This window comes from Protopterus annectens, chromosome 3.part1 (genome assembly GCF_019279795.1).
Source record: "Protopterus annectens isolate FY-2018-M chromosome 3.part1, PAN1.0, whole genome shotgun sequence".
NCBI classification, from domain to species: domain Eukaryota; kingdom Metazoa; phylum Chordata; order Ceratodontiformes; family Protopteridae; genus Protopterus; species Protopterus annectens.
This window is the reverse complement of record NC_056732.1, coordinates 490,256,329-490,277,818: the sequence shown is the minus strand read 5'-3', so window position 1 is coordinate 490,277,818 and position 21,490 is coordinate 490,256,329. Positions and strand designations below refer to the sequence as shown.

Below are 21,490 nucleotides of genomic sequence, written 5' to 3'. Positions count from 1 at the left end.
TGATCTTTTTTGGTGTCTACTTTTTTTTGAAATTGCCTTTGCAGTACTTAGTATTTATAATGCTGCATTAGATATGCTCTTCACCTATAACTGTATTATGCTGTTTTCATTTAAACTTTAAATATTTAGTTTTGTCACCTCTTGCTGAGTTATTTTCCCTAGGGTTAGTGTTTACTTTTTGGGGGCAGTAGATATTACTCAATGGCAGGGACTAAGTTGCTGCTGTTTCTGGTGGGGAGACAGTTTTTGGCTGGAGTTCCAACTATCTTCTTAGTGGTTCTTTCACTTTTCCAGGCAGCTTATTGGTGCTTGTATCCATTTACCTGTGCCTTTCTCGGCTGAAAGATCAAAGTTTGATGGATTGCCTTACTTCATTGAAGCTTCCAAAATTTCACTATCTATTGTTGCTGTCAGTTCTTGTTTCTGGATGTCAAATTTCTTCAATGAAAGAAACTCAATTTAAACCAAAAAACCCACATAGCAAACTTGTATTCCAACAACAACAGCATCATATAACATGATTCAATTGTATTGTTTTGGGATCTGCTGTCTCTAGATTGATGCAGATTGTGCCCCTTCATCTCCCAATTATTTTTTTATTTTGTCCACAGTTCTTTAGCAATGACTTTGAAAGGTATGTATCCCCTTGACTTTGCAGAATGTCCCTGATTTTGCATCATATTTCTTCCCTTTCATTCGTTCAGGCCTGTCTCAGAGCATTACAGTTGGTTAATAATGCATTACATTAGCATTCAAACTTCATTTGTACTGCCCCTTCATGAATTGTAATACATCTGCTAAATTAGATACCTTAAATAGTAGTGATAGCTTTTTGTATTATTAAAAATTAAAAATGATACCAACTAGTTTGCTAATAGGAGCACACCAGTGGAAAACAGGAAGAGCACCAGAACCATGTTACAACGTCAACCATGACAAAGTCAGATGAAAACAGATGCGAGAAAGAGTAAAAACATCAAGGCAATTGTAAATATACTGTACAGAAGCATGATGGGAACACACAAAGGCTGACATATTTCATTTGATAGATTCTGTTTTGGACCTCTGGACTTGATCTTGAAGCACATGTAGGGAGAAAGTTTTTGTCTGGGATTTTTCAATTGTTTTTTGATTTTTCAATTTTCAAAAGCACACCTAAAAACATGCTGGCTATGCCCTTGCAACTCTCACTCTAATATCACCCACCCCATCCAACCACTACCTTTCTTTCCACCCCACTAACTACCTTGATTATAGCAAGCTTAGAAGCTCATAAGCCTAGTACTTATTATACAGCAGGAACTTCTTATTGTAACATTTATTAATGTCTGTTATGTACTTCGAAGATAAAGATTCTTGTCTACTGATGTACTATGTTCTTCATCTGTAAATATGTCTGTAATTAATTGCTGTGTTAATCAAATTGCTAATCGCTATGTAATCCAGTGTAACTAGTCTGTTTATTTTAACTGTGGAGCTTTTCTCCCCAGGCCTCCGCTGGAAATGGACATACGTCCAGTCGGACACTCCCAGTCAACAAATGTAAATAAATAAAATAAATAAATAAATACATTGTAAACTCCACAAAATATCCAAAAATGCATTTTAAATTATTACACTTATAGTTGTTTTGTGATTTCAGTACATTTTTTCCTTATTTAATCAAAATGAATAACTTTATTCCAATTTATTAAGTTAAACTTGCTGACTTTGTGTCTTCAACAGTCACTTGGCCTTTTAAGTATCTGCTTGTATATCCGTCTAGTTAATTTAAGTGTTCTTCCCTGTGATGTTACACTTTTTGCCACTTTTTTAAAAAAAACAAACTACAACTCAGTCAAAATATCTGATATATTGTGAGTTTCTTAGTTGTCTGGTTGTATGTATAATTAACAGATCCTCCACTTTGTTACAATTAATGTTCTCCTTCCTGTGACTTTCCACTCATTTTCCTACTTTTGAAACTTAATCTGACATGAAAGTACTGCTTTTGCTTGGTTGTCCATTCAGAATGTAAACTTGCTGTCAGCAAAAGTTGTTATTTGGTGGCAATGAGGGTTAGACATCATTGGTTAGAGTTGTAAAATACTTTCATTCTGGTTCTATCACTTCCACTCAGTTTATCAGTGAGTGGTGGGTACTCTGCTCAGCATTGTGCAACTCTGTATTCAAAAGATGCAGCTAGTTTCATTTGTAGATTTTCTCTTAGGATCCTTGGTTAACTACCCCTACAGTTATAGCTGTGTAAAGCACAGAGTTAAGCAGTGGTGCATGTTTCCATGTCTAAAGCCAACCATAAAGCCACTCTAGACCAATTATTTACTGCATAGCTGGTGATGCTATTTGAACCAAATTTTCTTCTGTCGACATTTATTTCTACACCCCAAATCATTACCTTAACTATGAATCAAAATGCTATTATCTTCCCATATTCACCTACCAAACAGACCTTATAACTAGGCTAGACAGAAATATTGACTACATAAGGTTAACTCAGCACTCAAAACAGATTAATCTGCCTCTACCAGTTTTGTTGAACAAGCATTTTAACCCAGGGATACCGCAAACCCTTGGTCAAAATGCAAGGTCAGCAAACTAGTCTAAATATAAAATAATTTATCAGTTATAAAAAAATGTGTGAAACATATATGCATAAATGTAAAGATCAAAGTTGAGCAGCCTTAATTCTTAAAATGCTAGAAGTAGAAATCTTGTCATTCAAACCTGTTTTTTGGGTGGCATTAGCATTCAAGCATAGTTAACAAAGTACCTCCCTACACTCCAGTTGGGACTCCCTCTCACCACCCCTTGAGGATATATTAACCTTATCAATTACCCCAGATTTGTATTTAACCCCATGGTTAGAAACAAAGAAAATCCCCAAGGAATGAAATGTGCCTACAAGCCAACAACAAATGTAACTGAAGAAAACAAGGCACAGAAACATGACTGGAAGCATAAAATGTTAAAAGCTTAATGAAGTAAGCGCTTTCACACCAAATACTTGTGCTTCTTCAGACCATATAATAAACTGCATCAGCAAACACTTTTAATATAATCACTCTAGTGCAAAGCAGCCAATAAACATCAGATGAGAGTAAAAACTTAGCTACAACTTGTATCATTTAAAGAGACATTGTGCTTTTAGTGCAGGTTTAATAGAAACCCTGTCATTTAGACCTGGGTATTTATCAGCTTGCCATAAAATAATCCAATGCAATTCTCTGCTTTCAGTGAACATTTTTACATCACCTCCACATATATTTTCAGAAATAATTTCAACAACTTGAAATCTAAAGCCATGTTCATTTTTATTCTGCATGCAGTGTCTGGCTAGTGCATTTCTGATGTCACCATTCCTAATACAATACATATGCTCCCTGACTCTTTCCATCAGTGACCTGTTTGTTTTTCCTACTGTTAGAAAAATATGTATTTGAATATGTATAAAGTGCTAGTTTAAAAGCAAATAGTATATAATGCATTTTATTCCATTAACAACATGGCAATAAGAATGCTTTTACATGTAATTGCTTGAAGCTTTGGAGCTGCAGTGTATTTGAACTCTGACCCTGGCAGTAGCCAGCTCAGCAAGCTTATGTTTTTCACTAATGATTATCTGCTGGGTCAGGAAATTAAATGTATAAAGCATTAAAAATCTTCTTCCTTCCTCTGGGATAATTGGCCTTGTGAATGTTACCAAGATAAGACACAGCTGCTGAAGTAATGTTGCAAAGAAGAACAAAGAAGTGTATTACAAGATTGAACTAACTATTGTATTCGAACAGGCCTAAAACCTTAAAAAAGTAACATTTACAAAAAGACATTATAACTGACCAGGTGCTTTGCAAGGCTGTATTATTCCCATAAAAAAACTTTTAAAATGTATAACATCAGCTTTTTCTTATGAATAGAATATTGTAGACCATAATAATGTAGGTGCCCTGTGACTAACCACGTCACATAAACAAAACTCTGTACTTGTATGTTTTTTTGCCTCCTGGTGTACACTAGTAAACTTTTGCATCTGAGCCTCCTGTGTTGTTATCATTGTTTTTATTTAACACCTACATAGAAACAGTGTCAAACTGTGCATGTCACCAGATAAATCAAATTCCTGGTTCGACAGTTAGCTTTAACTTCAAATTTATACTCAAACTGAGTGACTTGATGAAGAAAACATGCTGATGTATTAATAAATGTACAGAAATTGCATGTAAGGCATTGTTTAGTACCTGCCCAGGCACCACCTAGTCTCTTATCTTTTCCTTTTGCATATTTATAGCAATGCTGCCTTTTAAGAGATTTCTTGTTCTTAAATGTAAAATGTGGTCTGTGACCAACAACTTTTGAAATATCATTGCCCAAGCTCAATATAGACCAGTTCGACTTAATGTTCATTATGCCAGTCATATCACTTATATAAAATAAAGACATGGGCACACTATTCCTATTACTAATGGTCTGGGGAGACTTTGCTTCAAAGACTTGGTTTGAAAAATATAGCATTGCCTTATTTACCCTTTGTGTAACTCCCATACAAATGTTCTTTTCAACCTGACATGCTTTATAGCCCCTTTTATGAAATTCTTTTCTAAGCATCTGGACATCTTGCCTGAAAATTTCATCACAACTATTCAGTCTTGACACTCATTGTTTGACCCTTGATAACATGCCGCAATATATGGCCGGGGTGCATACTGTCCCTGTGCAAGATGGCATTTCTACTACAAGATTTTCTATATAATTGACTTTGGAAGCTTCTGGTTGTGTCAATACTGACTAGCACATCCAGGAAATCTATTTCAGTAGTAGAGAACTTGTATGTAAATTTTAGTTAGTTGTACAAGAGACAGAATGTTTATAGAGGGCATTTTTAGTGTCCTTTTTTCCGATGTAATGTAAATATTCATAGACTCTCTTTTTTTATGACACATTCAATGTTTCCAGTGTAATTCCAAGATCACACTACAGTGAGGAAAGGGCAAATTTTCCAATTTTCACTGTACTGCGATCTCAGAAAACCGATCTTGAGTAGCTGAATATTCGGCTTTTCAGCCATTTCATTTTTTTAAACTTTCATGGTTCTAATAGGGACCCTATATGGGGGGCATAAGGGTTTACAGATCAGAAGTTATAAGCATATGTACACCATAGAGAGTAATAATATATCAAATGCATTATTGCAGGCATTCAAAGAATTGCTCACATTTCAAAGACTTTTATTTCTAGTGATGTTGATGACCAGGTTTGATCCAAAAGATTAACTTGAATGAGTTCTGCTAGCAAGTCAGGTTCAGTGCATAAGATACTCCTGACATAACTGTTAAGGAGAATTATAAAATGCATTTAAAAGAAAGGAAATTAAAGCATTTGAGGTGAAGTGGGTGACATATGACTTGCAATCATATGATTTGTATGAAGTGCTATTTAAGTGGAAAAATGGAATTGTATCACAGTCTGGAACTCTGAAGTTTGTTTTCAAGTCATTTTATTTTATTTTTTAAGTCAAAGTGTTTTTGACAGCTATTTTGCCTCTTTGATAAATAATTTCCAATTGCCCATGACTTTCTTATAGGCAAGAAAATACTGCTACCTCAGTAGCTGAGCAGGGATCTTCAGATATCTGCTGCTTTCGATCAAGCCAAATATGAAATCGTACACCTTAACATTGTCACTAGTAATAGGTCAAGTAGAGGTGGGACACACAGTTTGTTAACCTACAGTGGTAAATGATAACCCTCTTCTCAGAGAATAAACATAATACACATATAAGAAAAAGATGAGCCATAAGACCTTAAAAGTGAAAAAAAAAAAAGAAAACTGTACTTCAGTTAAACAATAAGACAGACATGACACTTACAGTTTAGAGATCCAAAGGAATGAGAATGTGCACAAGAGATGTCAAAATAACTGTTAGTTCTTAGCATGAGTATGGAAAGAAGACTCTTAACAACAGAAAACTGCATAACTCCAACTATCCCTTACTAAAGCATACTGCTACAAACAACTTGGAAATAGAAACAATATTAAAACTGTTAAAAATGTATTCTAGCAGAGGAAATGCAATCTTCAGCTATGCTTTTGGCTTTCCTATGACAAAGTACATAAACTATTTCTGCTAACTGTAAGTTTTTCAAGCACAATCCACTTGCAAACTAACAGCTGCATCCTTTGAAATGTACTTTAATTAAATTATATGACATTTGGCCTCTTTTGTCTTCACTATCATGTTGCATAATGTTGCATAATGATTTGCAAGCACTTAATCTGTTCTTGTAAGAAAATGGCAAACAACATTTCACTATTCTTGTTCTTGCATAATCTTTTATAATCAAAAACAAATGTTTACACTTTCCTAGGCCATGGAAACATGCCATTTGCAGATAAAACAGTTCTAATTTAGTTTACAAAGGTAGCAGCACATATTATAAATAATTTTTTCTGGCATCATCTCCAGCACCACATTTGATTTTGTTTGATCTCATATGAAAGTAATTGGAAATAATGAAAAAAATTGGTCAGAAAATGTTTATATGTTCTTTGACATATGGAAAGTGAGAACTGATGACATTCTACATAATAAAAAATGAGTATTACAAGAAAATTAAAATGTGGCTATAGCAAAAGGAGTGAGGTTCAAAAGAATAAAAAATATATGTTTTTTAAATCCTTGTTGATAATGTTTTTTATAATGAATACCAGAATGGCTTAGATTGCATTACATATGCATGTACGTACATCTGTAAATAAGTAAATATGTATTAAAACACTGAGTTCTCTTTCCAAATAGTGGTGTGGAATCTTTTACATCCACCTTCTACCACAAGCTCAGACAGACTGACTGGACCTTGATTTAGTGTTTCTTTCTAAGGACAGCACACTCAGAGGTCTAACATCCTCTTAATGTTGAACTGCTGTGTTTGTAATAGAAAACAAAGCTAACCATCTGTGGTGTGAAGAGAACATATTTTCTTCTGGTACGGAAGACATGTGTGTGTGATCTGCTGAGATACTGGCATTATAAGCCAATACTTGATATCACAGCTCTACATTTTTTGCTTTACGTGGCTATTATCACTTTTAGGCTCAACGTGTGCAGTTCAAAACTACACAAATTACATTTTTATTTTGGTACCAACTTCAGAATGTCTTATTTCAAACTACGCAAATTAGCATTTCCTTTGGTACCACCTTTAAAATACCTTGTTCCAAACTACACAAATTACAGTTTCTTATGATATCAACTTCAGAATTTCTTATTCCAAACTACACAAATTACATTTTTTGGTACCAGCTTCGCAATGTCTTGTTCCAAGTCAAAAATGCCTTCATGAATGTTTTTGTGTTACCTCTTTGTGGCCCTCCTGCTCAGCCTTTCTTTAATTTACTTATCTCTGTAGATCTTAACAAAAAACAAAACAACATTATTCTGCTATAGGCTCTTTCTCACCTATTTACTCTGGCTGTCTCTGCCACCATATTTTTGCATGCTCTTATTTAACTTAACTTGATTTGACTTCATGTAATTGTTATCCTAATGTTCCGCTAGTAAATGATTTACTCTGCTTGCATGCCTCTGTCTTCTCACTTATACTTGACTCTGTTTAACTTCATTTGGTTCACCTTACCTAATTTTTTCCTTTAAATGATTAACCCTATGACAGGTTTGAATATGTTACATGCTAGAATCATTTATTTATTTATTTATTGCATCTACAGCAAAGCAGTACTTCTAGCACCCAGCTATAATATGTGTCATAATGAGACAACTGGCCATTTTGGGGATATCACTATTGCTTTTATTTGTTCTGACGAAATTAACATAATAAGGTTTAAGTACGATTCTTAGCTTATCAACAGGCTTGGAAATAAGAAGCTGACAAGGTGGGTTAGACAAACCTTATCTTGTGCCACAATCCTAGCTTCTGTGCTGATCTAATAACTAGGAATAAGTAGACTTAATTTAACCTGTTTTATTAAAAAAAACAAATCCTGACTCCAATGAAAGTTAATGATAGCCTGCAGCATTATTCCACGTCCTGTTTCAATGGCAGTTATCCAACAATCAACTGTAACATTTCCTTAATAATCAGAATCAGTTAAGAAGGGACATTCTGTACTGTTATTTAGAAATCATGCACTGTCCCTAAATGTATAGACGCACACACACATACACACACACACACACACACACACACACACACACACACACACACACACACACACACACACACACATACACACCAGTTTCTTTAAATTAGGTTATTTCAATGGTTTATGTAAGTCAGAGGAGGTTCTTCATTACAAGGTCCAACCCTCTTTGCAGCATAAACATCTTCAACTAGTTTATGAGACGCATACGTAACACTAACTCATGGGTTCATTTGTATTTTGAATCACTTCCTGAAGTATGCAGGACTAAATCATTTTGGAATTTTTATCAAGAATCCAAAATGACAACTTCATCTGAATCATTTTTTTCTTACCTCTATAACTGTTTTGAGGATTTTCTTTTTTACATAACTAAAGATGTTTTGTTGGTGTTTGCTCTGACGTTCATCACACTAATGTGCTGGAAAAAATGTTGGAAACAGAAACCATCTGGAACACAGCTAAAGCCAACATTAAAAAAGGTAAATATTCTCTTTTGGGATTACTTCTTAAAGTAGTGCTTAAAAGGCAAGCGTGTTTTGCACTTTGCAGTACGTGGCATTATTGTCCCTTTATTTGCACCTCTACCGACATATGCATTTCTAACGTTGCTTTAATGGGTCCTTCTAGTACCATCATATGTTAAAAACATCAAATGTCAAACTGCTCATTCGGGTACATAGTTTTTCCATATAAACTTATGCTGCTGGATTACTTATGTGCAGTGTTAACTTCTGAATATTCTGGTTTTATAATGCCATGCATATTCTAACATGATAAGTGTGTAAAGCACATATTCATGTGCAGCAGTTAAAGTAAACTGTTTAAGCCAGTGGTATTGTCTAAGCTTCCTGTGATTATGAAAACAGTCTAAAACTGTACATGTGTTACTGTTTAATGATCTCCTTGTTTGTTGTACTTGGCATATATTTTCAGAATCTTAAGTAAGTAATACTTTATACGTCATGCACTTATTTTTCTAAGATACATGAAACTTTGGTAACCAGAAAGTTGTTACTTTCTGATGTCACACTGTATTGTCCAGGTCAGCACTATTATTCAACACATTGTAGAGTATTTAGCAGGTAGGTAGCAGTCTTCAAATGTTCCCTACAAACATTTTGCAAACTTAGTAATTATATGTTATAAAGTCTTAAAACATTCCTGGCAAAAAATATAACCAATTAAACATTTTTAAGTATAGTAGTAAATGCTAAATTCAAAACCACTAATCAAGAATTAGCCTGTGTTTATTTATGATAAATAACAAATACAGCTATGGATGCATTCCTATAGAACTCTAGGCATAGCACCTACAGCTATAAAAGTATTCTGCATATTTTTACCAGTCTTGTCAGGAGCCAAGAAAAATATGTTTACTTTTCAGCTCCAGTTGAGACAAGACAAAAAAGATATACAGATGTGTAAGGATGCTTTTCAAAGTGCACGGAGAGCAAAACCATCATATAATGTTCACTGCTTTTATCATTACTTTACTGAATACTTACTATCATTTTCACATCAGATTTATTTTTGTGGCTAGTCTCATAAATAGTTATTTATGTCTCATTATTTATACTATATTATGTGTTTCAATTGTATGCCTGTTGACTACTAAATGTTCTGTTTGTTGTTTGTTTTTCGTGAATAAATTTCACTCAAACTGTCAGCAAATCAAATAGTCACTTGATCAGTGCATAACAACAGAAAACAAATAAAATAAATTATTATTAAACAGATTAATTAATTAAAATATTTAGAGAATTCCACAGGTCCTGAGAGAGGTATGTTACCACAAATGGAATGGAAATTTGCACACTCGTAAATTTCAAATAACAGTTTACCAAACTTCTTTTTGGAAAAAACATATACACACACACATATATATATATATATATATATATATATATATATATATATATTTACATATTTATACATACTAACATACACGCTAACAGACAGACACACACACACACACACACACACACACACACACACACACACACACACACACACACACACACCTCTATCTATACATATTTATTTATTTATTTAGTTATTTATTTTATTGCATTTGTTTACCGAGAAAGTCCACTGGGCCTAAAAGAACACATCAGTCATGTAAACCTGTGAAGATGACCAAAAGAAAAAAGATCATAACCCATGAAGCTGACTAACACAATTAACACTCAAGCTATTATCCCACACTTCTCCCTCAGTCTGCTCTAGACACTGTTAATGGCATCTATGTTTTGCACGTTACCTTCTGGTTTTGAAGCCATCATCATCAACCTAACCACCTATTCATTTAAGAAACTTCTAAGCACTGATAAGTCCTCAGTCATTCACTACCTTTTCTGTTTTTCACTTCCCAGACCTTTCTTTCATAGTCTCACACGTCTATAGCCCATCTACCAAGTGGTGCATCCAGTTCATGTCCCATAAGTGTACCAAAAGAAAAAAAGATCCTATCCTATGAAGTCGACTAAGATAACTAACTTTCAAGTTATTATCCCACACTTCTCCCTTAGTCTGTTCTAGACACTGTTAATGGCATCTGTGTTTTGCACTTTACCTTCTGGTTTTGAAACCATCAACTTCAATCTAACACCTTTTCATTTATGAAGCTTTCCTAAGAGCTGATAAGTCTTCAGTCATTAGCTACCTTTTCTGGTTTTCACTTCTCAAACCTTTTTTCATAGTCTCACACCTCCGTATCCCATCTACCAAGTGGTGCATGCAGTTTACGTCCCATAAGTGTACATTTATTGTCCACTTAATGGGTTAATAGGTTCATAGGTGACTACTAGGCTAATAGTGCAAGAGCCTTTACAAGCCTAGCCAGTAATACCCAAGATGTGACAATATTATATTGTAATTCCTCAGATATGTGATGGGGTAGTATCACTGTAGTGGGTCTTTGGGTGTTGGAGCCCTGAGTCATTTTTACAGACTACCTCTGTCCATTAGGGACATGGGCAGTATCCCAGGAGTGAAATTACAGTTTCCCATACATTTATCCAAATTATTTTTGAATTGAATGAGGGATGGGCTTTGTTTTATGAAGATGGGAAGTTTATTCCATAGACATGGTAGCGTTTGGGATATAAATCTGTCTCTTCTACATGTTCTGTTAGTGCCACAAATAAGGTTCAGGTCCATGGAACTTGTAACCCTCATATAATTTTTCTTGTGAATATGTAACACTTTAATGAAGGCTGGATCAGGGAATGCCTTGTTCTGAACCATGTTTCCATGACTGCACACATGTCTGCATTCTCCAAATTGAGGAGTGCCTCCAGGTGTGCAATTTTTTTATTTAAACACCTAGCATTGAGCAGCAGTACCTTTAGGTAGTCATGAGGGATTTTTGTTATGTTGTAGAGTTTAAAAAACTGACACAGCTTAAAAAAGGCACTGTGGGGAAAGATAAAAGTTTTTGCTAATATTCAGAAGCCAAATGGTGAAAATGAAAAGTATCTCTGGCAAAGCATCATGGTTTGTTGATCACGTCTCCCCAGGCAGGAAGATATTGGACCTCCTTGCTGTGACACCAGAAACTAAGCCAATTCTTGAAGTCAATCATTTATTGCTGGTACTATGGCATCATCATTGGTGAAGGTAGAATGCTACTCAAGGCTATATTCATACTAACCTGGCACACATATTCAGAGAGCTCCATCATGTCTCTCTCCATATAGTCCAGTGAGGTGCACTTGGGTCATTTATACCCACATGGACTATGGCCATGTCATACTGGTATTTATGATTTAAACACCTATATACATGCGTGATCTGGTGTATCCTGGCTCCAGACAGACAGCTCGCTGTGATCTTCTCCTTGTTTAGCCTGGTAAGGGGGGACATCAGTAGGTCTTACAATGGAATCCCCACTAACTAGAATGTTTGGCTGTGTGATGTGTTGCTTTATGGACTTGGAAGCAGGGTTACTATGATTTTCAGAGTTATGTGTTGTGTGAGGTGCTGACTTTTTGAGTGTGAGTTGGACTACTGAGAGATGCTTTTAGGAGGTATTGGATGTTTTGGCATATTACAAGTGAGTACCTCCACATAGGTAGGTCTATGTGTTTGTTCCCTAGTGTTGGTAGTGAGTGTTTTGGGTTTGAATTTTTCATATGTGTATATGAGAGCTTTGCCTCCAAAGACATTGTGTATCTGCATCTTTCACACACTGTGTTTGCCTGTTCTAAAACTAAATGGTTGTCAGTGAACACAAGGCAGTTACTACACTGCCTCAGGATGACAATATCCACAAGGCCAGAAGCAGAGATGACAGGAAATTGTTATTAGTATATGGGAACGAGTAGGGAAGAGTCCCTTAAAGGTCTAAGTGAAAGCGTTTAGTGATATACTATTAGATGACCTGCAGTGGTGCTACCTTCTGTACAAAATGTCAGTTCTTCAAGCAGCTATGAACAGTGGGAGATAGTGGAGAGAATTTCTTATAGAAAATTTTAATCTGGAGAAGTTTATTTTTATCCCTTAGATAATAATTTGCTCTTTGTCATGACTCATCTGCAAAGTGGTTTGCCACTATTTTATGGTCATTGTAATGTTTGTTCATGAATATGGAATGCTGGCAAATGCTTTTTTGTAATCTATCCATGCCATACTGAGATATTCCCTTTTTGAATCTGTCTGTTATGCTTTTATTTAACAACAAATTATTTCTTGTTTTATTTGACTTTTTTCTGTTATCCTCTTCTTCTACTGCCGTGAATGATTTTTTTCTAAATGACTGTAAACTCTTGTCTGCATCAATTTCTGCATACAGCTTGTATACTGGAGGGAGGCAAGTTACTGGTCTATAGTTTTTAGGGTGGCTTGCAGATTCTCTCTTAAGGAGGAATATAGTTTTCCTTGTTTATCATGACAGTGTGAGGTTGCTGATGTGCAGAATGGCTTTCCTCATCCTCTGTGAGAGCCAGGATGCTACTTGCCTATGCTGGATGTACTATATTTGCTGTAGCAGGGAGGGCCAATGATCCTCAACTAACTCATAGCAGAGATCTCTTAAACACCCACTTACTGATACAACATAGTCAGAGCCACTTCAGAATGGTTGTTTTCATAAAAAGCTGAAAATGTTCCAAGATGCAAAACAGCTACTGTACTTGCGAACTGTTCTCCACATCATGTCTGTCATCTGTGCCTGTGATGCACTAGGTGACAAACAATTCCTGATGAGGCCCTGTGGTGAATGCAATCCAGTTGTGCACTGTCATTGATAGAGGATCAATTATCTGTGAGTACATAGAATGTAATGGAGACATGAAAATTTGTGATACACAGAGCAGCTCCTCCTGTTCCACTGCTGCAGCATTTGCAATTAATAGTAATATTGTGCTCAGACAATGACAATATATAGTGCACAACAGTTTCTAAATTACAACTGCTGTTGGTAAAAGCACTAGACATCTTCTCCACTGTGTGCCCTATATGGTGGAAATACATGTACAGGAGCTTGTGGTTCACCATACTTCACAGTAGTGTGACTAGTGAACCATGCAGAGCCCAATGAATGCAGTTATTCTGGTGTCACATCATTATGCTACTGGCATATTTTGTCATTCAGATCTGGTCTATTAGAAGCAGTCTGCAGCAGAATACAACTACTGTTACCAGCTGTTTAGATAGTACCATTAGCAATATAAGTAAAAAAAAAAAAAGAAAACAGAAAATGGGACTTTATGTATCTGCTAGATATATGAATGTGCTTATACAAAATAGATACACACACATTCCAATATGTAGTATTGCACTGTACTGTACTGCAGAGCTGCATGTAGACACAAAATGTGCAGATGATTTAGCTGTGCAAATGTTGTTGAAGATGTCAGAGGCACATTAACAGCCCAGCCGCAAGTTCAGATGTAGCAAGCCTACAGAATATCAAGACTTAAGTTGTGGATTGGGAAGCAAAGTAAACTCAAATAAACATAGATACATATATAAATATATATATATATATATATATATATATATATATATATATATATATATATATATTATAGTATACGGATGAAGAACGGAAAGGCTGTTGGTCCAGATGACATACCTGTGGAAGCATGGAGATGTTTAGGTGAAATGGCAGTGGAGTTTTTAACTAGATTGTTTAATGAAATCTTGGAAAGTGAGAGGAAGCCTGAGGAATGGAGAATGTGTTTTGCTACCAATTTTTAAGAATAAGGGTTATGTGCAGAGCTGAAGTAACTACAGAGGGATTAAATTGATCAGTCACAGCATGAAGTTATGGGAAAGAGTAGTGGAAGCTAGGTTAAGAAGGGAGGTGATGATTAGTGATCAGCAGTATGGTTTCATGCCAGGAAAGAGCACTACAGATGCAATGTTTGCTTTGAGAGTGTTGATGGAGAAGTACAGAGAATGTCAGAAGGAGTTGCATTGTGTCTTTGTGGATTTAGAGAAAGCATATGACAGGGTGCCTAGAGAGGAGTTGTGGTATTGTATGAGGAAGTCGGGAGTGTCAGAGAAGTATGTAAGAGTGGTACAGGATATGTACGAGGGTAGTGTGACAGCGGTGAGGTCTGCGGTGAAAGTGACAGATGTGTTTAAGGTGGAGGTGGGATTACATCAAGGTTCAGCTCTGAGCCCTTTCTTATTTGTAATGGTGATGGACAGGTTGAGAGACGATATCAGACAGGAGTCCCCGTGGACTATGATGTTTGCCGATGACATTGTGACCTGTAGTGAGAGTAGGGAACAGGTGGAGGAGGCCCTGGAGAGGTGGAGATATGCTCTAGAGAGAAGAGGAATGAAGGTCAACAGGACTAAGACAGAATATATGTGTGTGAATGAGAGGGAGGATAGAGGAATGGTGAGGATGCAGGGAGTAGAGGTGGCGAAGGTGGATGAGTTTAAATACTTGGGATCAACAGTTCAGAGTAATGGTGAGTGTGGAAGAGAGGAGAAGAAGAGAGTACAGGCAGGATGGAGTGGGTGGAGAAGAGTGTCAGGAGTGATTTGTGACAGACGAGTACCAGTAAGAGTGAAAGGGAAGGTCTACAAGAGGGTAGTGAGACCAGCTATGTTATATGGGTTGGAGACAGTGGCATTGACAAAAAGGCAGGAGTCAGAGCTTGACGTGGCAGAGTTGAAGATGTTAAGATTTGCAATGGGTGTGACGAGGATGGGACAGGATTAGGAATAAGTATATTAGAGGGCCAGCCCAGGTTGCAAGGTTTGGAGACAAAGCCAGAGAGGCAAGATTACATTGATTTGGGCATGTGCTGAGGAGGGATGCAGAGTATATTGGGAAAAAGATGCTAAGGATGAAGCTGCAGGTAACAGGAAATGAGGAAGGCCTAAGATAAGGTTTATGGATGTGTTGAGAGAGGACATGCAGGTGGTTGGTGTGACAGAGCAAGATGCAGAGGACAGGAAGAAATGGAAACAGTTGATCTGCTGTGGTGACCCCTGACGGGAGCAGCCGAAAGAAGAAGACTATCTTATAGTAATGCCACTAGTGCAAGCATATAAACAACTATTTGAAAACTTAAGAAACTTTTGCTATTTTTGGAAGGAACATAGATGCTAGGCAATTCTTGGTGTTTTGGTCAGTCTTTGTTTTATTTAAATCACATTTTGAAAATTTTAATTCATTGCAGAGTTTTCAGTCAAACTTATTTATGTATTTCCACAGAGAGATGCAAAATGCTACCAGCTGCAGTGGGGATTTTCACCTGGGATAGTCAGATGACAAGAAGTGATGTCATGCTGCCAGCTACCCCAACAGTAATATTTGAAATATTAATTTAAGCACTCTCTGAGAGAGAGAGACTGTGCATTCTGTATTTGTCTTTGACCTGACAACAACATCACCTAGAAGATCCATTCACCAGACTTGTCTTGTTGTAATAGTAAGTTTCTAAGGTATAGTAATTCTTTTAGATATATTAAGGAATACAATAAAGATTAGTTTAGATGTTTTTCCTTGTTTATTTGAGACTGTCCTGCAATGTTGTTTTAAACATTTCTGTGATTCTGAATTCTGATGTCACTGTGAATACATATTTAGCATTGTTTTGCTCTTTTATTATTTATTATTAAACATATTTAAACCTTTCAGTTGTGGCTGGTCTGTCTAGAGATATTTAAGCTCTTAGGGTACTTGTATGTCTATTTGGTGACACTGTGCAGGCCACTCCTAATAGCCTTGCTCTTGGTCAAACTACAATTTGGATTAATAGTAACATTACTCAGTAGGACTGGCCACCCTTTGTTAAGGACCTTAAAGTAGCTGATAAGAGTTTGCTGGTGACAGTGATGACTACCTTATAGTATGGGCAAAAGTGGGCATAGCTAGTAAACCTGTGCCAGCCTTTCCCAGGAGTGTGTGTGTGCGTGTGTGTGTGTGTGTGTGTGTGTGTGTGTGTGTGTGTGTGTGTGTGTGTGTGTGTGTGTGTGTGTGTGTGTGTGTGTGTGTGTGTGTGTGTGTGTGTGTGTGTGTGTGTGTGTGTGTGTGTGTGTGTGTGTGTGTGTGTGTGCGTGTGTGTGTCAGCTACTTGAGCAGGGACACGAAGCACTGGTTGGACAGAGAGGGTGCTGGAGGTCTTGGCCACTCAGCTGAAATCTCAACTCTATAGCTGTACCAGTGGAGATTCTTACTGGGGATCTGGAGAAAAAGGGAGAAACCAGCCTCAGACTGACTGTGGTCTCTGTGTGCTCTTAAGGGAAATTGCACTTTACTGTGTGCATACTTGTCATCCTCCCAGGGTGTACATCTCCTACTGTTGCCATTGGTGAGGATTGAGGCTCCTTGATTACTGGGCCAGTGCTGGGGGGGTCGCATATTAATTTGTTGGCAGTGGTGGGATATCCATATATTAGGATTCAGTGGTGTTGATATTGAATTCCTGTAGCCTGTAAACAATGGTCACTGAAGAAAGTATTTTTACTCTCAATCAGCCACACAGTGAACATTCAGAGTTTCATATCACAATTGTTTTATTTTATTAGTATTTTTTTATTTTAGTTATTTAGTTAGTCAGGGAGAGCAGGCAAGGATGTAACAGAGGAGTATGGCAAGCTGACAAGGAGCCATTTGGCTGAGATGTGCCAAGCTAAAGAACTGGTGCTTGCCAACCTGACTAAAGCAGAAATGATTGCAGCCTTGGTCACAACTGAATCACAGACCAGCAACCAGGAGGATGATCAGACTGGTTGTGGAGATGTACAAAACTCAAAAAATGGACAGTTCAATTTTTCCACAGAGGACTTAGAAATCCATCTGGAGTTAAAGAGACTTGAACTGTAGGCCAAACATTTGGAAATAGAAGCATCAGAGAAACTGAGATGTCTGGAGGCTGAGGAACATGAGAAACTGTGATGTCTGGAAGCTGAGGAGAATGAGAGGCAGAGGTAACATGAGAAGGAGATGTTGATTGTTCTTCAGTGTCTTGGAGGTAATGGGGATGGAGTAACCAAACCCCAGAAGCAACAGAAGTCAGTAAATTTCTTTCACAATTTACAGAGAGGGATAATTTTGATAGTTTCATTATTATGCTTGCAAGGGTATGTAAACAGTATCATGTTGTCCAAGGATTCAGGGTATGGTTCCTACCTTACTCCATGGTAAAGCTGTAACTGCTGTTTCTAAATTGTCTGATACTGCTTGCTTAGATTATAATACTGTTAAAATTGTAACACCTGAAGCTTATAGGAAAAAGTTTCAAGAGCATAGATGCAAGGCAGATGAAAGTGTGTGTGAATATATTGCTGAACTAAGCACTTATTTTCATATGTGAGTGAGTGGATTTCAGGTCACCAATTTTGAAGGGCTGGCAGACCTTTTGGTGAGGTGACAAGCCTTTAGCACTTTGCCTGAGGACATGAGAATCTGGTTAGAAGATAGGGAATATAGTACAGCAGAGGAGTTGGGAAAAAGGGAGACCTATACCTAGCAAGCAGGGCATCACTACACAGGAAAGGGATACCCAGTGCTGCACATGTGTCTAAGGAAATCCATGGTGGGCAGCCTAAACTACCCTAACAATGTTTGTCAGTAGCAGAGGAAGCCACTAGTCTGGATACACATCCAGGACCAAGGGTTAAATGTTTAAATGCAACCAGTGAAGCCATGTATCATATAGATATCCATTGAGGCAAGGTAGGGAACAAAAAGTGGGAGAGCCAGTAAGTGGGAATGATAGAATGCCAGCAGTGAGTTGTCAGGAGACAACAAGAGTACCAAACTACCACATGAAGTTATAACCTATCTTAGTAAATGGGGAAACAGGCCACTGCTAAGAGATATACAGCCTCTGACCTAACCATTGTGAAGCCAGCAATGTTTAAAGAGGAGCACTACTTGCTTGGGCAGTCGACTCCATCAGAGCTTTAGGAGGGACTCCATTCCACATACTTTTGGCTAGGGTTCACCTTGATTGGGAGGGTGGAAAAGGAAGTCAGAAAGTAGGTGTGTCTGAGGATATACCTGCAGATGTCCTGATAGGGAATGATTTTGATAATACAGGGCCTTGTGTGCATGCAGTGTCATGCAGTCAGGCTTGGAGGCAAGCATGTGAGTCTAGTAACCTGGGGGGGGCAGACAGTCGTAGACTTAAAGCCAGGATTGATATGGTGGTTATTTCAGGGAGGGAGCTACCCTGTAGCAGTGAGACTGAAGGTGAGCCACAGCTGCTTGTGGGTACTGATGTTCCCTTGAACAGAGTGGCTGCAAGGGCAGAGGTGAGTAGTTGCACCCAGACTGACAGTGAGGCACAGCTGTCAGAGGATATCAGACTTCCTGTGAAGGGGAGCTGGGAAGGGTTACAAAGAGAGAGTTGAGACAGGCTCAGCTCTCATACCCTGCATTACGAGGCCTGAAGGAGGCAGCTAGTGAGGCACATGATTCTCAAGGGAAGGGGGAATCTGTATACTACAACAAAGGGTTACTGTATAGAGAGTGGAAGCCTGAGGGAGGGCTAGAGGGTGAGAGAATACAGTAGTTGGTAGTGCCCAGAGCCTACAGTCTGGCATGTCAAGCCATAGCCCATGAGATTCCCTTTGCAGGTCATATGGGCATAAAGCATATAAAGAGACACAGTATGCAGAACTTTTATTGGCCTGGGATTTCCAGAGATGTAACAGGGTACTGCAGGACCTGTGAGCAGTGCCAGAAGGTAGGCAAGGCAGGAAACAAGGTGATGCCTTTGCCTGTGATTGAGGAGCCATTTCAGAGGGTAGCTATGGATATTGTGGGGGATCTGAGTACCCCAAGTTCCACAGGGATGAAGTATATCCTAGTGGTAGTAGATTTTTTTGCCAGATACCCTGAGGTGGTGGCTCTGTCCTCCATTGAGGCAGAAAAGGCAGCAAATGCTTTATTAGAGATTTTCAGCAGGGTAGATTTCCCAAAAGAAATAGTGACTGACAGAGGTGCAATTTCATGTCAGACCTGCTATCTTATCTGTGGAAGCACTGTGGGGTGAAGCACCTAAAAACTACCCCCTACCATCCCCAGACTAATGGTCTTGCTGAGAGGTTAAACTCTGCACTCAAGACCATGCTACAGGCATTTGCAGACCAGTTTAAGAGGGAGTGGGACAAATATTTGCCCCATCTGTTGTTTGCTTACAGACAGGTGCCCCAGGAATCCACAGGTTTTTCACCCTTTGAGTTGCTGTATGGGCATAGGGTGAAGGAACCTCTAGATTTGATTTATGATGCATGGGAGGGTGAGTGTGAAGCCCACAAGGAGTCTCTTGTGGCATATGTCCTAATCCTCAGGACAAGGCTCAGGGAACTCATTTGCTTAGCCCAAAAGAACCTGGCAGAAGCCCAGTAGTAGAAAAAAGGTCTGGTATGACAGGATTGCTCAAACTAGAGAGTATACTGTAGGGCAGCAGGTTATGGTTCTCATTCCCATCAGACACAACAAGCAACAGGCAGCTTGGGAGGGACCCTTCAAATTGGTAAGGAAGGTCAGTGATATAAACGTCATGGTAGAACTGCTAGGCAGGAGACAGGGGCATAAAATGTAACATATTAACACCATGAAAGCTTACCATGATAGAGAGGCCCTTGTGCTGAGTATTTGCACTACAAGGCAAAAGGAGTCTGAGGGGTGTCTATGGCTACAGGGAGCCAGCCAGCCAAATCCCAAATTACTATGGTGGAACCTAGGGTTGCAGGCATATGATAGGACAGTGCAGCACTGTACTAGGTCAGCAATGCCAAGGCAACTGGAATCTTAAGACAGGGTATGGGGTAGTGTACTCCCAGATAGACTCAGCCTCTCAAGCAATGTTTCTCAAGGATCACTTGAAAAACTAGCTTGAGTTTTCAGGGGTTGTCACAAAAGGAAATATTGTCAGCCTAGCTATCTGAAATTTTGTAAATAATTATATGTCATTTGTGAATATTAATATGATTTATATAGAAGTGTGACAGAGGGAGATACTGTCAGCACAACTGTCTGGAATTTTGTAAATGGTTATGTGTCATTTGTGAATATCAACATGATTCATATGCTTGTGTTACAAATGTATTAGAACTGTATGTCATATAAGATGGTTTGTACAGACGTGTGCTGAAGAGATTTGTTGTAGAGTACTCAGCTTAAAGATGTAGCCACAGTGTACCTACTGGAAAAGAACAGAAATGTATATAAACTATTGTAACTGTGTAGATGTATATGTTTTAGCAGTGGGAACAAGCACATAGAAGGTTAACTTGCAAAACTTCAGAAAAAATAGTTGAAATTAAATTATTTTATAAGCACGTAATAAAAGAGGTGTTATCTTTCCATTTCAGTGCAACAGGACACATAACGTCTACAGCTAGAAGTTTTTTTTTGTATTGTCTTTAAATGTGGAGGAATGTACATTATTTTATGACTTCCACCATTTGCCTTAGATCTAAAAGAAGTCCTTATGTATGTATTTTCACAGAGAGATGTTGAATACTACCAGCTGCAGTGGGGGGTTTCACTCGGGATAGTCAGATGAATAGGGTTGCCACCCTTCCATTTTTTCTGGACTATCCGGAAATCAGACTGATTCTCTGGTAGTCCAGAAAACACTGTACAAACTCCAGTATTCTATTTCAAAAAAGGATACAATTTATCAGAGTTTGTAAATCGGCTGATTTACTCTGCTTTTTTACAGAAAAGTAGAGTAAATCAGCCAAAAACAGGTAGCAGGAATGGAAAAAGAGGGTGTTCCCCATCAGGTGATGTAATCGTGATGTCACAAAATGGGCAGAATACAGGTGGGAGATGGGCGGGGTTACTGATGATGCAAGGGGTGTGGCTTTACTCCAGTTTTAGCCACAACGAAAGGTGGCAACCATAGCT

General features: G+C 38.0%; 1 protein-coding gene across 4 annotated transcripts in view; it reads left to right on the top strand.

Moving 5' to 3' along the window:
- The first annotated feature begins 8,236 nt into the window (after nucleotides 1-8,236).
- LOC122798186 (squalene monooxygenase-like) overlaps nucleotides 8,237-21,490 on the top strand; it is a 1,096,774-nt gene continuing 1,083,520 nt past the window's right edge. For all 4 annotated transcript variants that reach the window (XM_044066929.1, XM_044066933.1, XM_044066931.1 and 1 more), the window contains exon 1: nucleotides 8,237-8,636. In XM_044066929.1, coding sequence (XP_043922864.1) covers nucleotides 8,352-8,636 — 285 coding nt within the window. In that variant the 5' untranslated portion in view covers nucleotides 8,237-8,351. The remainder of the gene's footprint in view (nucleotides 8,637-21,490) is intronic.